The 17,527-nt window shown below is 43.2% G+C and overlaps 1 protein-coding gene across 2 annotated transcripts in view; it reads right to left on the reverse strand.

Annotated features, from left to right (window-relative positions):
- The window catches only part of mertka (c-mer proto-oncogene tyrosine kinase a), a 136,405-nt gene that overhangs the window by 98,351 nt on the left and 20,527 nt on the right, over nucleotides 1–17,527 (reverse strand). For both annotated transcript variants that reach the window (XM_052024628.1, XM_052024627.1), the window contains exons 2-4: nucleotides 16,244–16,529; nucleotides 14,423–14,523; nucleotides 3,636–3,809 (exon numbers count right to left, since the gene is read on the reverse strand). In XM_052024628.1, the coding sequence (XP_051880588.1) occupies nucleotides 3,636–3,809; nucleotides 14,423–14,523; nucleotides 16,244–16,529 (561 nt within the window). The remainder of the gene's footprint in view (nucleotides 1–3,635; nucleotides 3,810–14,422; nucleotides 14,524–16,243; nucleotides 16,530–17,527) is intronic.

Raw genomic sequence — 17,527 nt, forward strand, 5'->3', positions numbered from 1 at the left:
TGGGACAGTTTCTGGGGGACGTCTACGAGCCAGTCAGATTGCACCTGGACCAGAATGAGTCCAACGTCTTGTCACGAACCAGCCACAAAAGAAACACACTGAGCATGATTCAGTGTTAAAAACTATTTTATTAATCACTACTTATGACCATACGTAAAATAAGAGTAAAAATGTTAGTATGTTAGAATTCAAAAATGTTAAACTTTGAACATTAACCCCAAAACTAAACTCTTCGTGTGCGTGTGACAAAGTCCCAAACTCCAAGTTCAGGAATGGTTCTTAAAGTTCAGTTCCGCAAGCCATAAGGTGAAACATGAGCAAGGGCTTCTTCAACAACCACCGTTGTCTGAAGATAAGACGTAGATGTAGAGAAACAGAGAGAGAGTAATTACGAAGTCCAAATGTTTCACGATGGAACCCAAACGACACTTCAGTGTTTACTCGGTAGTGACTTCCTCACCCCGAAAAGCATCCGAATCGTGGTCGTCCACACAAATACCTGTTTCCTTCTACAGGTCAGCAACAAAGTGAACTCCACCGGATTACTTCCAATTTCCATACATGGATTTCAGTGGCAGACACAGTTATTGTTTCTCATCCACTGATAGAGAAAACTAGCAGGCTGGTGTCTCTCTCCCTTCTCTCTCTCTCCTTCTGACTTCTTCAACAACGTCATTTCGTCCTTTATCTTCTATTGACGTAAGCACGCCCCACACACACACACTCTATCTAAAAGGGACATTCACTGAGTCCGTAACAGTCTTTACAGGGAGGGAACATGGAGGCAGTTAGTTAGGGTCAGGGTTATACAGCACAGAAACAAACCCTTTGGCCCATCCCGACCAAAGTGCCTTCCCGAGCTAGTTCTAGCTGCCTGCATTTGGCCCACATCCCTCTAAATATTTCCCATCAATGATGGTGCTGCAGGTACTGTTGGGAAGGTTGTCTACCTGCACTGCACTTCCCTGTAGCTGTGACACTTTACTCTGTACTCTGTTATTGTTTTTCAACTTGTACTACCTCAATGCACTCTGCACTATGTAATGAATTGATCTGTATGAACAGTGTGCAAGACAAGTTTTTCACTGTACCTCGGTACAAGTGACAATAACAAACCAATACCAATAATATGGTTACAAGTTGCTGGTGGAAAGGTTTAAATCAGTTGGAAAGGGAATGGCACACAGAATGCAGATGGGAACAAAGAACCGCCACATACAGAAGGAAAACCAAGTCAGCCCAGTAGGCAGAGCATTACGAGATAAGGCCGATACAAAGAACTGAAAATAGGAGAAGCCCACAGGATGTGGGGCTGGGGGTTACTTAAAACCTCAGAGTGAAATGGGGATATGAAATACCACTGGCAGGCTAGATTAAGAAAAAATACCAAAACATTTTTTAAATACATTGAGGGCAAGAGGGTAATCAAGGAAAGAGTAATTAGAGACCAAAGGGCCAATTCGTTCATGGATCAAACGGTTTTAAATGAATACCTCTCATCTGTATTCATTACAGAGAAGGACTCTGCAGTTGGAGAGTTCAGGGAAGAAGAGCAAAATTTTAGAACAACTTGCCTTCAAAAGGGATTCGGATTGTCTATGGGCTTAAAAAGGTGGATAAATCCCCAGGGCCCAATGAAATGCATCCCTGGCTGCTTTGGGAGGCAAGGGAGGAAATATCCAGGGCTCTGGCATTGATTTTTAAATTTTCACTGGCCACAGGCAAGGTGCCAGATGGCTCGAGGACAGCAAATGCAGCACCTCTATTCAAGGAGGCTAACAGAAATAAGCCTGAATATTACAAACCAGCTCGTCTAATGCAAGTGGTAGGGAAGATATTGAATAAAATTCTGAAGGAACCAGATTAACTTGGAGAGGCAGGGATTAATCAAAGAGCAAATTTCTACAGATGTACAATGGAGAGCATCACAGCCTGGTAGGGAGGCTCCAACTTGCAGGATCAAAAGAGGCTGCAGAAGGTTATAGACAGCCAACTTCGTCACTGGCACAACCCACCCCACCAGCGAGGACACCTTCAAGAGGAGGTGCCTCAAGAAAGCAGCATCCATCACGAAGGACCCTCACCATCCGGGAACATGCCCTCTTCTTGTCAGGGAGGAAGTACAGGAACCTGAAGACCCAGAGTCAACAACTTAGGAACAGCTTCTTGCCCTCCATCAGATTCCTGAACAGTCCATGAACACTACCTCGTTATTCCTCCTTTAGCACTATTTATTTTTGTAACTTAAGAGTAATTTTTAAATGTCTCACACTGCTCTGCTGCCACAAAACAACAAATTTCACAACATATGTCGGTGATAATAAACCTGATTCTGAGTGTCAGTATGGCTTTGTTAAGCAGCAATCCAGTCTGATGGAATTTTTCCCCAAAGAGGTGACGAAGTTTGTCGATGAGGGTAGTGCAGTTGATGTAACCTGCACGGAATTCAGTTAGACCTTCGACAAGGTCACACATCACAGACAGGTTTAAAAGTCACAACCCCAGAGGAGCTAAAGGCAATTCAGATCCAAAATTGGCCCGTTGGTGGGAGGCAGAAGCTGATAGTTGCCAGTTGGTTCAGTGACTGGAAGCCCGCGAGCAATGTTGTACCACAGTGATCAGTGCCGACACCCTTGCTGCTTGTGTTGCATATTAACAATATGAATGTGAATGTAGTTGGCAGGATCAGCAAGTTGACAGATGACACAATTATTGGTGTCGTCAACAGTGTCAATGGTGGTCTCCTGCTGCAGAAGAATAGTGATGTGCTGAGAAGACGAGCACAGTGATCCCAAGAAATATGAAGGAATCCATATGGCGAGAACTAACAAGGCTGGAATATACACAATGAATGGTAGGATCCAAGGGAGTATTGAGGAACAGTGGGACCTTGGCATATATGACTAAGGATCTCTGATCTAAGAGCAGCAGAGGTAAATAAGGTGGTTAAGAATGGGATGCTTGCGAAGATACAACAAAGTGGGATACTTGCCTTCGTCGGCTGGAGTATAGAATACAAGAGCAGGTAGGTCAGAGGGTAACTGCACAAAACATTAGTCCAGCCACAGCTGGAGTACTAAGTACAATTTGGGTTGCCACATTACAGGAAGGACAGGATTGCACTGGAGAGGATGCACGGAAGATTCACTGGGTAAAGTGTTTCATTTATGGAGGGAGACACAGTACAGTGAAAGTTGAGGGGGACTGATTGAGGTATTCAAAATGGAGGGGCATGGACCGGGTACATAGTGAGAAGCCCATCTCCTTTGCAGAAGTGTCCATAACCACAGGGCATGGGTTTAAAGCCAGGAAGGGAGACTGGAAGCTGGCTGGCATCTGCCTCGGAGATGGTGGAGGCAGAGACTCTCACAACACAAGTATCTAAATGTGGTGACACAGAAGGAAGATGGGATTAGCTTGGATAGTGACTGAATGGCTGGCAGAGTCACATTGGGCCAAAGGGCAGCTTCCATGTTGTATTACTCGAGTTGTCTGTTTGAATCAAGAAAAATAAATATGGCTTACAATTAAAAAAAAGCAATTTTTTTTTTTTGCCTGTTTCCACTGTTCCAGAGAATACAGAATACCAAGAAAATAATTTAACACATAAAATTAGGCTCCTATCATAAGCTTACCTGCTACATTCAGAACGGAAAGAGTGGTGTTCTCAATTGTTTTTATGGTGATGCCATCCTGTAACCAATGGATATTCACAGGATAAGGAGGGCCCACAGCTTCACAGGTTAGATTAAAGCTGGCATTTCTTGACACATTCTTTGATTCAGGCTCTCGAATAAAACTTGGCAAACCTGGAAATATAACAGAATCATTCTTTAAAATGAACTTCTACTGAAGTACATGTGCTCTGCATTGTGTAGTCATGACTCTAAAAACATCATAGCTACGCACACTGGAATAACAATGGTGTTTATCACTTTCCTTGAGATACCTGTGCCAGTCACCAATGAGATAAAGTTATGCCTATCCAAGTGGTGGGGTAACTACATTCATGAAGTATGTCGAGTGTATGTTTTATAGAATGGAGTGCTACCACATTTATCTCCAACTGTGTCTGTAACCAGAGATGTCCTTTCTCTGATATCTATTCTTTCAGATTAAATGTTAAACTGGAATTCATCTTCCAACCCGGGTAAACACAAGAGATCCCATTTTGAAGTAAAGCAGGACTTCTTCACATTGCCCTGTCCAATATTTATCCCCACCAACATCCCTTCAAACAGATTTGTTTTAAATTACAAAATAAACTTTATTCATCATAAAAAACAATATACAACAATAAACAGTGTAAACCCTCTACATTCGTGTACAGATCAGTCATTAATTTTTAAACCCACAGCACCAATGCCACTCGTGTGGCTCCCTGGGGTGATACCCCAGTCCCATATTTACAATATTTAAGGGGCTTCCTCGCCTGACCCCGCCCCTCCCTCTCCAGTGGCAGAAGAACCCTAAACCGTAGTCCTTCCCCACCGAGCCCTTGCGTTGGCTGCACCCAGCTTCAGTGGGTCCCTCAGCACATACTCCTGCAGCCTGGAATGTGCCAGTCGGTAGCATTCCCCTATGGACATCTCGCAGTGCTGGGAGACCAACAAGTTTCGGGCAGACCAAAGGGCGTCTTTCACCGAGTTGATGACCTTCCAGCAGCATGATACTATTCTTTCGGGGACTTGGCTGGGCACAGACTAGCGACCATGTTGCCTACTTCTCAGGCAGCCACCTTGGATTGAGGATGACTTGCTTCCACTCTGGTTCCGTGATGACGGACGAGGCCAACGTGGTTTTCTGCAAGTGGTGCATGATGGGGTGGGAGGGTGGGCAGTTTGTGAGGTGATGCTCACCGCTTCATTACACTGGCCTTCTATGTGCATCTGATACATGGCCTCTGGTTTCTCAACAACATCCAAAATGCTCCTCCTCCACTTTGGAGTAGTCATGGAGCAGGTACTCCCAGGAATTCATGGGCATGTTGCAAATTTTATTTTGCTAAGGTTTTGAGAACATCCTTGAATATTTCCCGTGTCTTCCTGGCAATCTTTTCCTGCGAAAGAACTCAGAATAGAATGACTACTTTGAGAGTCTGGAGTCAGGTTGCGAATGATGTGGCACAGAGTGACTTGGCCCTCAGTGCAGGGGATGTTGGCACGGGAGTGAACACCAACATTGAACCACTTATCCTAGTGAATCCGAAAAATTTTCCAGAGGCAGCATTGTTGGTTCTTTTCCAGTTCTTTGGAGATACCCACTGCAGGTGATCCAAGTCTCAAAAGCATATACAGGAATCTCCGCTGCTCAGTAGATTGGGAGTTTTGTGCCAAGTCTGAGATCCTGATCTCCAAACATTTGATTCCTCAAATGGACAAAGGCTGTATTGAAGGCGGTGATCATTTCCATCATCAACATCTACCATTGTTCAGAGGTGGCTCTCTAGATATGGGAAGTGGTCCAAATTTTCCAAGTCTTGCCTTAAACTCTTATGCCAGATGGTAGTGTTGTGTAGCAGGGATAGAGGATGTTGAGTGCAGGGCATTTCCTCTCATGTTTCAGGGGAAAGGTTGGAGTGCAGTCTCTGAGCACGTACAAACACAAGCATTATATGCATAACGCAGCTCAACTAGGGAGGCTTGGGCAACTTTGGTTCTTGAGAAAAGTCATTGTAGATGACTGTTTGCCATTAAATTGGTTTATTATTGTCACATGTATCAAGTTACAGTGAAAAACTTGATCTTGCATGTCATCCATACAGATCACTTCATCACAACAGTGCATTGGAGGTTGTACAAGGGAAAACAATATCAATGCAGAATAAAGTGTTACAGCTACAGAGGAAGTGCAGCATAGGCATACAACAAGGTGCAAGGCCATAACGAGATAGATTGCGAGGTCAAGAGTTCACCTTAGTTTCTCACCACTCCCACAGGATGTTTGTGGCGGCGAGGTGCACCACTGAAGTGAGAAAAATTAAGCAAAGTATCATAACGCACTTTTGTTTGACACTGGTCTTCAACAAGATAGGGTCTCCTGTAGGCCTCTTGGTTAAATTTCTGGCCTGCATACTGTGGTGGAGAGAACACAGGATGATGACGAACTTCTGTGGAGGATTTTCCACAGCCTCTCCTGACTGACTGAAGCAAGCGAGATTGAAAAATGCCACAGATTTGGTGCTGCTGCCTGTATTTTTCTTGAACTTGTCACATTCAAGAAACATTGGGGGAGATGGCTCAACAGAGCAAGACAGCAGTAGCCAAATCATGACACCGTGAGTGGCTCTGCTGCACAAGAGGGCAGAAAAAGAGTGGCAGAGCTACAGTGGTAGGGGATTCCATGTTAAGGGGAATAGACAGAAGCTCCTGTGGCCACAAGCGGGACTCCCGGTTGGTGTGTTGCTTCCTAGGGTCAGGGATGTCTCGGAGCAGCTGCAGGGCATTCTGGAAGGGGAGAGTGAACAGCCAGTTGTCATGGTGCATGTAGGTACCAACAGTATAGGAAAAAGCAGGAGGAGGTCCTACAATCCGAATTTAGGGAGCTAGGAGATAAATTAGAGAGAGTAGGACCTCAAAAATCGCAAATCACAGGATTGCTACCTGCGCCACGTGCTAGTCAGGAGTAGGAATAGCAGAATAGTTGGGAATGAATATGTGGCTTGAGCAGTGGTGCAGAAGGGAGGGTTTCAGATTCCTGGGCCATTGGAACTGGTTCTGGGGGGAGGTGGGACCAGTACAAACTGGATGGTCCACACCTGGAATCAATGTCCTAGAGGGATTGTTTGCTAGTGCTGTTGGGGAGGGTTTAAACTCATGTGGCAGAGGGATGGGAATCCATGCAAAAAGACAGAGGGAAGCAGAGACCAGAGCAAAAGTTAGAAAAGAGAAAAGCAAGAATGGAGTACAGAAAAGTCAAATGCAAAAGGACACAAGGGTTACTAGATTCTGAAAGGACAATGAGTGTAAGGGCACTTTATCTGAATGCCCATAGTATTTGAGACAAGGTCAGTAAACTTGTGGCATAAATCAGTACAGAGGGGTATAATTTAGTGGCCATTACAGAAACTTGGTTGCACGGTGGAGATGATCGGGAATTAAATATCCAAGGCATCAGGTAACACAGAAGGATAGGCAGGAAGGTAAGGGAGGTGAGGAGCTGCTCATAATTAAGGATGAGATCGGGGTGATAATGAGAGACGATACAAGATCTAAGGAGCAGAACGGTGAATCCATCTGGGTAGAGATTAGGAATAGTAAGAAAAAAAAAATCACTGGTGAGAGTTGTCTATAGGCCACAAATAATAACATTACAGTGGCACAGGCAATAAACCAAAAAATATCTGATGCATGTAAGAATGGAACGGCAGTTGTCATGGGAAACTAACTTGTACATAGATTGGGCGAATCAAATTGGTCGAGGCAGTCTTGAGAAGGACTTCATAGAATGCATCCGTGATACCTTTGTCGAACGGCAGGTTAGTGAACCTACAAGGGAACATGCTATCTTAGATCTGGTCCTGTGCAATGAGACGGTAAAATGAACGAGCTTGTAGTTAGGGATCTTTTTGAAAAGAAGTGATCACAGTATGAATTAATTTCTCATACAAATGGAGGGTGCGATAGTTCCATTCAAAACCTGTGTATTATGCCTAAACAAGAGAGACAACAGGATGAGGGAGGAGTTGGCTAGTGTAGACTGGGAACATAGGCTATATGGTGGGACAGCTGAGGAACAGTGGAAGACTTTCAAAGAGATTTTTCCCAGTGCTCAACAAAAGTATGCTCCAGTTAATAGCAAGGGCAGTAACGGTGGGGAGAGCCAGCCTTGGATAACTAAGGAAATAAAGGAAGGCATCAAACTAAAAGCTCATGCATACAAAGTTGCCAAGAGTAGTGGGAAACTGGAAGATTGTTGCGTTTTAAAGTTTTCCCAAAGAACCACTAAGCAAGCAATAAAGGAAGATAGATTACAAAAGTAAACTAGCACAGAATATAAAAACACATAGAAAAAGTTTTTGTAATTATATGAAGTGGAAAAGGGTGGCTAAAATGAACGTAGGTCCCTTGGAAGACGAAAAGGGGGAAATTAATAATGGGTAATGCGGAAATGGCAGAGGCCTTGAACAACTATTTTCTGTCAGTCCTCACGGTGGAGGACATGTCAAAATGCCAAAGAGAGATATTGTGGATGTGATGGGAGGCAAGGACCTATACTTTTTGTACACCAGACTTTAAAAAGGATGTCAACATCTCAGAGGATGTGCATGTTTACACAGGCTGTTCAGGAGGGACTTAGTTACATGAAGAGATGCAGCGACTCTTGTCTGATAAATGTAATGAAGTATTCAAGATAGTACACATCAATAGAGCAGAAGGAGAAACTGTTCCTTCTGGCAGACAGGCTGGCTCCCAGGCACAGATTTAAAATAAGTGGCAGGAGCAAGAAATCCAGAGAAATTTGTTGCAATCTGGAACGGTATCAGGTGCCTCAGCAACTTTCAAAAGGCAAGCGAGCTAGTGTTTGAAGGTGACTAATTTGAGAGGTTTATGGAGTTAAAACAGAGAAGCAAAACTACATCAAGCAAGTCTCTCAAAGAGCTAACGCAAGCACAAAGAGCAGAATGCTCTCACTTGGATGGCGCATGAATAACTTTCGGATCTTCTTTTACCCCCCTTCATTCATCGTGGCCTTGGATTGCCAATTAAAATAGCAAGTTTGATGTCATTGCTTTTTCTCTTTTGTAATTTGCCCTCAAGTCTTGAAATTCAAGTGAGTTCAGCAGTTATTATCTTGGAATCATCACGTCATACAAATCTGCAGTGCAACTTACAGGAGTCTAGCAGTTCAACTTATAAAGAAGTCAAGATGAAGTTGTGGAGGCCAAGAGAATGCCAAGACATCCAGACAACTCTACCCCAAGACAGACAAATAATTTCTTTTGAATTGTTCACCACCCTTCTAAATATCTCCTCTTTCACTCTAAAGGAAAAAACTCAAGCTGGTGTACAGGTTCACAGTTGTTGTCCTCAAAAGCTATATCAAGTTCTGGTCGATGTTGAAAGAGTGACAAGTGCGGGCAGACTTTTTGATAACTTAGGCGAAGCGTATCATAATCAAGTCCTCATCTGGTGTTTGTAAACAACTGTGATCCTTAAATCACAGATATTCTCTCTTGGCTCAGTGGCATTCTAGTATCTCAATTTCTGCCCAAGCTTGGATTAGTTATCCCAGCCGAGACCCTTCCTAATGTTCACACTTCAGTTTCATACCAGATAGCACAATTGCCAACAGAGCCATCACAGGACTTTTACAGCTATTAAAAACTTCTTTAATGAACAAAAAGATCCTTCTATCATGGATGTAGTCACAAGAGACCAAATAGCCAAGTGGTTACGGTGTGTAAATTAAACGGTGTCCAAGTCAACGACTCAAACATCACTGAAGGTCCGAGACCAAATTCGATGTCAATCCAGTAACTTGAAGACGGTCATAATGCAATTTGCAGGCATCTATCGGCAGTACCTACAGGAGGTGCTGCCTCAAGGCAGCAACATCCAAAGATCCCCAGCATGCCATCTTGTCGCAGCTAGCATCAGGCCAGAGGTAGTCCCACACCACCAGGTTCAAGAACAGCTACTTCCCTTCAACCATTCAGTTCTTGAACCAACTGGCAAAAACCACTACTGTTTAGCAACACAATGACCACTCTGATCACTTTGCACTAAAATGGACTTTGTTTTATTTTGTTCTAATTGCTTTTTCTTTTAAAAATTGTGTACAACTCATGTTTAATTAAAGTTTTTCTTGCAAATGTTGCTAATATGATGCTATACACCCGTGATGCTGCTTCAAGTAAGCTTTTCATTGCACCTGTGTATACATGTACTTGTGCATATGACAATCAACTCTACTGACTTGTATTTGAAAACCCATTTTGTTTATTAACACTGATCACATCCTGTTATTTTTGCTGTTCGAGTCTATGCTCTTCCAGCCCTTTATTTGCTATTGACTTCAGGAGAAGCGAGAAGTATATACCAATTTGCTAATCAAATCCATATCCCAAGAATTAATACAAGAAAAAAAAGTGTATCATTCAGAGTACATTGAAATTATTACATGGCTCTTAATGGACAACAACAGAAAAAATTGCTAATGAAATGCTGTGGAAGAAGCTTTAAAAAGATGAGAGGAAAGGTTTTTTTCAAAAAGGAAACAGAGTGGTCGTTATCTGGAACTCGCTGCCAGAGGAGGAGGAATCAGATGCAATCACCATGTTTAAGAGACATTTAGACAGACACTTAAACAGGCAAGGCATAAAATTATACAGATCTAATGCGGGCAAGTGGGCTTAGATGAGCAAAAAGAAAGATCAGCATGGACATGGGCTGAAGGCTCTGTTTCTGTACTGTAGGACTCTATGACTCTTATGCAAGATATTGACTGCAGAACCCACTTGAATTGCAAGACTCAAGGGAAAATTATAAAAAAAGAGAAAGTAGCAATGTCGTTTATAATTTTAAATGGTAATCCATAATGAAAAAGCAAGAAACAAAAATGAATGAGGTCAATTCAAGGTCAATGAAAGGGAATAGGACAAATCAGACCACTCTTCCAGAGAGTCAGCACCAGCCTGACAGGCTCCTTCTATGCTCCAAGATTCTTTGATTATGACTGGCCCCCCAATCTTCTGGCTTCCTTCCCCCCACCCCCCCCCCCCCCAACCCCATTTTACCATCTGCTTTTGCCAACTCATGATGCTGAACTTTACTTAAATAACAAGACCCATGACAGGAAGAAGAAGTGAAACAAATTTGTTACTCAAAGTTCTAAGCAGCACTTTACATCATTATTTTTCCCCCTTCCTCCTTTACAGAGAACATCTCCCTTGTCTGATCAGTCAAGTATTCCCTTCCAGCTGTTTGGGCCATTTGACTAGACCTGATGTGGGTATAACTGCGAGGCTGTTTAATTGGCCACCCCAATAGTTTGGGATTACAACTGTGACAACACGAGATAGAAGTGTTTGGCTAGCCAACAGCTACAACCACCTACCCTTGTTATTGGTATAGACTTGCCTCACACCCACCCTGGGCATTTTCTCTCTCCCCCCCCCCCCCCCCCAATCAGGCATTAGATACAAAAGCCCGAAAGCACGTACCACCAGGCTCAAGGACAGCTTCTATCTCGCTGTCATAAGACTACTGAATGGACTTCTTGTCTAATAAGATAGACTCTTGACCTCACAATCTACCTCGTCATGGCCTTGCACCTTATTGTCTCCCTGCACTTTCTCTGTAACTAACACTTTACTCTGCTTTCTGTTAATTGCTTTTCCCTTGCACTACCTCAATGCACCAATGTAATGAAATGATCTGCAAGGATGGCATGCAAAATTAAGTTTTTCATTGAACCTTGGTACACATGACAATAATTTACCCTCAATCTAATTCTCAGCAGAATTTTAACAAAGCTCTTTGATGCCTAGTTATCAAGGGCAATTACACTCAGCTCACCCCTGGAATTCAGTACTTTGGCCACTTTTGGATCAAGAATGTAATGAGGTCTGGGGAGAAGGATCCCAGTAGAACGCAAATGAAAGGTCTCGACCCAAAATGACAACTGTCCAGTTCCCTCCACAAACGCTGCCTGACCCACTAAGTTCCTCAACCAGTTTGTTTGTTGTTGTGAACTCAAATTGATCATTGCGCATGTGTCCAAGTATCCCACAGCCTGTCTTGATGTGGGATATGACACAAGCAGATATGGTAAAGGAGGAGCCTGGGCTGTGGCATTGTCAATAAAGGTAGAGCAAACATTCAAGGCTATAACCTTAAGAGAATTAAAACATCTTCTTTCCAGGTAAAGGACCAAGGTTAATGTCCAGAATTCTCCACCTGATGATAACCCAAATTCTCATACAAAGGCTTTGGAAGAGGGGCTAAGAATTCTTGAGTTGAGTCAGGGGACTGCTCAAAAAAAAGATTAAAATTTAGTGAACAAGATACGATGTTCTTGTGGCGAGCTTCAGAGCTGTCCCTCCCAAGGGAAGCAAACAAAGCACACTCACACTGCAGGTTGGACAGACTAGACTTGCATCGATGGAGTTCAGAAGAGTAAGAGGCAATTTGACTGAACCATATAAAATCCTGAGGAATCCTGACAGGTGGATGTGGAGATGATGTTTCCTCATGTGGGAGCCTCTAGGGGCTTTGTTTAAAAATAAGGGAGAAGCATTTAAGACAGACAAGGTGAAATTTCTTCTCTCAGAGGGTTACAAGTCTCTGCAACTCCCTGCTTCCACTGCCTTTTAAAGACAAGCTTGATGAATTTTGTTTAAAAATACAGAGGGAAATGGATACTTGTTAAGAAGGTGAAAAGTTACCACAGAAAGGAATGCAGAGTTGATTTATCAATTGCAGAGTTGATGTACCGATCAAATTAACCATGCTCTTATTAAAGATAATAAGATATCTTTATTAGTCACACGTACATTGAAACACACAGTGAAATACATCTTTTTGCATAGTGTTCTGGGGGCAGCCCGCAAGTGTCACCACACTTCTGCCATACCCACAACTTCCTAACCTGTATTTCTTTGGAATGTGGGAGGAAGCCGGAGCACCCAGAGGAAACCCACGCAGTCACAGGGAGAACGTACAAACTCCTCACAGACAGTGGCCAGATTTGAACCCAGGTCGTTGGCACTGTAAAGTGTTATGCTAACCGCTATTGCTACCGTGCCTGTCCCTACACTACCGTGCCTGAAGGCTTGAAGGACCGAGCAGCCGCCTTCTGCTCCCAATGTAGCAAGCTGTGCCTGTTCCTGCTCTTAAATAGAGCATAATTAACACCACAGTCCAGTTCGCTTTCAATATTAAAGAGTATATTTGTGAAATTTGAAAAGATAGATAGACCAACCTCTACTTCAATTGTGACTACAACAATACTGTGCAGAAAAGTAATATGTTACATTCTCCTCCTTGGTCATGAGTTGCAACTACTGACCCCACCCACCACACCATCCTTCACAACCTTTTGTCAACAACTTTCCAGACTGTGCTATCTCTACCTTTCACATCTGAAAGTATATTTCCACTGGACAGAAACGTTGAAGCTATCTCACAACTACAGTTTTTAAAATTTATGATGACATTTTATCAATTACTAAATTGCTGAGGGATACTATTATTCAGTGTTAAAGAATCAGAGTTGTACAATATAGAAACAGGCCCTTTGTACCACCACGGCCGTGCTGACCATCATGCTCATCTATACTAATCCCACTTGCCTGCATTAACTCTGCTTTATAGTTATGGACGCTCTGAGCATGGCGATCTACCCCTTTATGCTATAAAGGATGGTATCTATGTGTAATGAGCTGCCAGAGGAAGTGGTTCAGGCAGGTACAACAACAACTTTTAACAGACAATTGGACAGGTACGTGGATTGGAAAGGTTCAGAAGGTTATGGACCAAACGCAGGCAAATGGGACTAGCATGGATGGGGCATCTTGGTCAGCATGGACCAGTTGGGCCAAAGGGCCTGTTTCTGTTCTGTCTAATTGTATGACTCTATGACATGTCCAGTAAAAGTATAATCTACATATTTTATGCACTACATGACTGAACTACAAGCTAAAATTTAATCACTAGGCATGATCAGGAGCTTGCCAAGTGCTTTCTGGTCCTCCATGTGTATCATATGCACAGTGGCCACAAGGCATGTTGAGTGATATCTATTGGCATACAATGTAAGACTAATGTTACCAATGCTGAAATTCTGTTGAGTCAGTAAGGTTTACAAATGGCATGAGCCTCAAACAGCAGAGAACCATAGCCTATTTTTGTTTAGCCTGAAGGCCCTGCTGGGCTACTGCCAGAGAGTTCGAGCTTTCCACCTTCAAGGTAGGTTCCCTTTTTCAGCTTATCTGTTGTTATGGATCCCAACAGCCCCACCTCCTAGCTGACATCCTCATGAACCCTCACATCTCTTCCCATTCTCCCTCCCCAGTATATCATTATTCCTCAGTATATCATTATACTGATATTTCCTTTGCTCACCTCCCAACTCACCACCTGATCTTCCTTCAACTCCCTGAACAATTCCCTGACACACTCTTGGCAATGGTGGGCCAAACGTCCTCGTTCACCATTACACGGGCAAGACCTATTGAACCACACACGATGTATTGGTGTTTTGGGACTACAGCACATGATACTTTGTGCCTCGTCTGTGGTCTCACACCAAACTGGGACACCCCCAACCCATCTTCCCTGAGACACAGTACCACTTCAATGTGTTTACGTTTGCTGAAGAACTTCCAGACCCCACTCTTTTCCTCATTCAAAGTTACAGGATTCTTTGCATCCAGTCACTAAAGGTGGCCCACGCTGTTGTGGCACAGCAAAACACATACCTTCTATTTCGAGAATTATCTTCTCCGACTCAATGGGCTCATCAGTGATTTGGATCCAACAGTAATAGGCACCTGCATCAGAGTGGACGACATTTTCGATTCTGTGGAAACAAAAATGGGTAACTCCCAACATGATCAATTTTGAAAACAAAAAGATTCCGAACCCAACCTCTCCCACTAAAGAGAAACATTTTGCATTGGAGGACGTCAAGGAAAAATCCTTATTCAGATATGCAAAGCCCAATAATTATTCACTCAAAACATTCAAGAGGTTCAATCTGAGCCACTTCTTTGATTGCGGATTGCTAAATATTTGTTTTCAGTAGTTTTTTTTTTGAACTGCATTTTACTGCCACGACGAGTTGTGCATATTGAACATTCTCCCTTTGCGTGAGGAGCTAAGCATTTATCACGAGTGCTATTTTCCCTCCCAATGTTCACTGTTATATGGAGCAATTCACCTCAACACCAAACGTCTTTCCCCATCAACATTGCCAACTTTCAGCCTCGAAACAAGGTCTTTAAAAAAAAACAAATGAGTGCAGGAGATCTCGCGTCCTGAACAGCTCAGGACAAGCTGCTGGACCTGCAACACCTGCAGAGCCTGCTCATCCAATGGATTCATCCAATCTTCAGTCATCTCACTTGCCAGCAGATGTCCTAGGGCAAGCCTCTGTGCAGGAAGGCAGCAGGTAGATGGCTGGATTGTAGCCAGAAGTAACATTCCTACACCTCTTGGCTCCACTTCTAGAATTATTTTTTTTTTTAAAATGAAAAACTTCACCCTTTCCCATTGTAGCCACCGAGCAGGCTAAATTCCTGTTCCCAATGCCCAAGTGAAGCAGGCCTAAGACTCTTTGCTCAGCACAGCCCAATTTCTGACAAGGTTCCTCAAACTCCACCCAAATATATACGAGGTGGCCAAACCCATTTACCATGGCTGCATTGCAATAAAATAGCCTACCAAATTGTAGGTTGCGCCTGGAAGTGAACTTGGAAAACTCATAACTGGTTCAACTGTTATTGTAACATTTATTCTGAAATCCATTCCAAAACAAAAATAGAATCCAGCAGATATGGAGACAAGAGACTGCAGGTACTGGAAGCTGGAGCAACACACAAAGCGCAGGAGGAACTCAGTGGGTCAGGCAGCATCTACGGAGAGAAATGGACAGTTGACGTTTTGGACCTTTCACTTGGACTGTCCATTTCCCTCCACAGATGCTGCCTGACCCCTCAGAGTTCCTCCAGTGCTGTTTTCTTTTGTGTGAAGGCAACAGATATGCCTTCTCTAGCCAGAATAAGTTTTTTTTTCCAATTAATTTTAATAGAACAACTTTGTTCATCAGCTACTAGTCATTTACACTTCCATCGATCTATAGCAATGGTGACATGTTCTGCAAAAGAAGTGCTACCAGGAAGCTCAGTCACCACCATTTCGATTCATTTTGCAGCTTTGGGCTTCTCCTTAAACAGCTTGCAAGGGTTACTCATCACCAACTCAAACCTACTGCTCTCCTACTTAGTCCCATTTACCTACATCTTGATATGACTGCAGAGGTAGGAATTTTAAGAAACCTTAAGATCATAAAATGTCTGACACAGTTCAAGGATGCTTAAAGAACTCCACCAGCTACATTGACCAAGAATTTGTCCTTTGGGGGGGGGGGGGGGGGGGGGGGGGGCAGTGGTAAGAGGACACATTCAGAGCAAATGTAAGACATCGGAGGGAGAATCCCAATAGAAAAGTGTTGTTTTGGAGTGTCATTTTCCAAATATTAAAAAAAAATAAGAATGAACATTCAGGACATAGTGCTGTACCTGCAGGAGCTCATGATCGTGGATGTGCCTTCACTGTCACTAAAGGAAATACCTTTGAACGAACAGCGGTCACCATCAATTAGGTGTTTGTCATTCTTCAGCCACTTAATGCGCAGATCCTGTTGATATCCAGGCACAGCAATAGAACAATTGAAGCTTACAGGGTTGCCTTGAGATATTGTAATCCTTGCAGCTGCAGGTTTGAATTGGATCTTTTTTCCAGCATCACTTCTGCTTTCAGCAGTGCCCTGTGATTCTCCTGCTGGTGTTGGCACATGGGAGAGGTCTGTTGGGGAACAAATGACATACTTTAAGCATTGTTTCAATACATCTTTTCCCACTTGGCCCTAATCAGGCACCAACTGAAAAAGATGTGCCCAAGGGCACGTACCACCAGGCTTAAGGACAGCTTCTGTCCCACTGTGATAAGACTATTGAACGGTTCCCTTATACGATGAGATGGAATCTGACCTCACGATCTACCTTGTTGTGACCTTGCACCTTATTGCACTGCACTTTCTCTGTAGCTGTGACACTTTACTCTGTACTGTTGTTGTTTTTACCTGTACTACATCAATGCACTCTGTACTAACTCAATGTAACTGCACTGTGTAGTGAATTGACCTGTACAATCAGTATGCAAGACAAGTTTTTCACTGTACCTCGGTACAAGTGACAATAATAAACTAATACCAAGTCCAAGCAAACACGAAACCCACGGAAATACATGCTCTGAAGGATCTTCAATCCAAATACATACACTTAGGAATTTAACAGTGCGAAGTGCATATTCCCCTTGCAGGGAACCCACTTAGCTTGATTAAGTAGTTGCAAGTTGGAGATAGGTTTGGGTCACTGACAGTTTTGAAACCAGGATGAGAATTTCAAAATTGAGACATCACTCAAACTGGGGGTCAATGCAAGTCATTGAGCAAGATGAGAGATGACCAAACAACACGGTGCAAATTAGCACTTGGGCAGCAGTGCTTTCAGTGAACAGCAGCTCTAAAAAGGTAGAGGCCAGTGAGGACCATGTTGGAATAGTGACTATTGTTAACAAGGGCATTAATAAGATTTTCAACAGCCGATGGTCCGAAGTAGCAAAAAAAAAGTCAGACATTGGAAGCAAGTCGGGGCAGCAATAAAAATATAGCAGTTAAATCACTTATCAAGCAGGAGAATTCAGGACAAGTGTGAACTTGTAGCTTCTCCCCAATCTTGCTCATTGTTCCTATTTTGTGGCTGTGCAAACGACGTCACTGTTGCACGCCCAACACTTGACTC

Source organism: Pristis pectinata, chromosome 10 (genome assembly GCF_009764475.1).
Source record: "Pristis pectinata isolate sPriPec2 chromosome 10, sPriPec2.1.pri, whole genome shotgun sequence".
NCBI classification, from domain to species: domain Eukaryota; kingdom Metazoa; phylum Chordata; class Chondrichthyes; order Rhinopristiformes; family Pristidae; genus Pristis; species Pristis pectinata.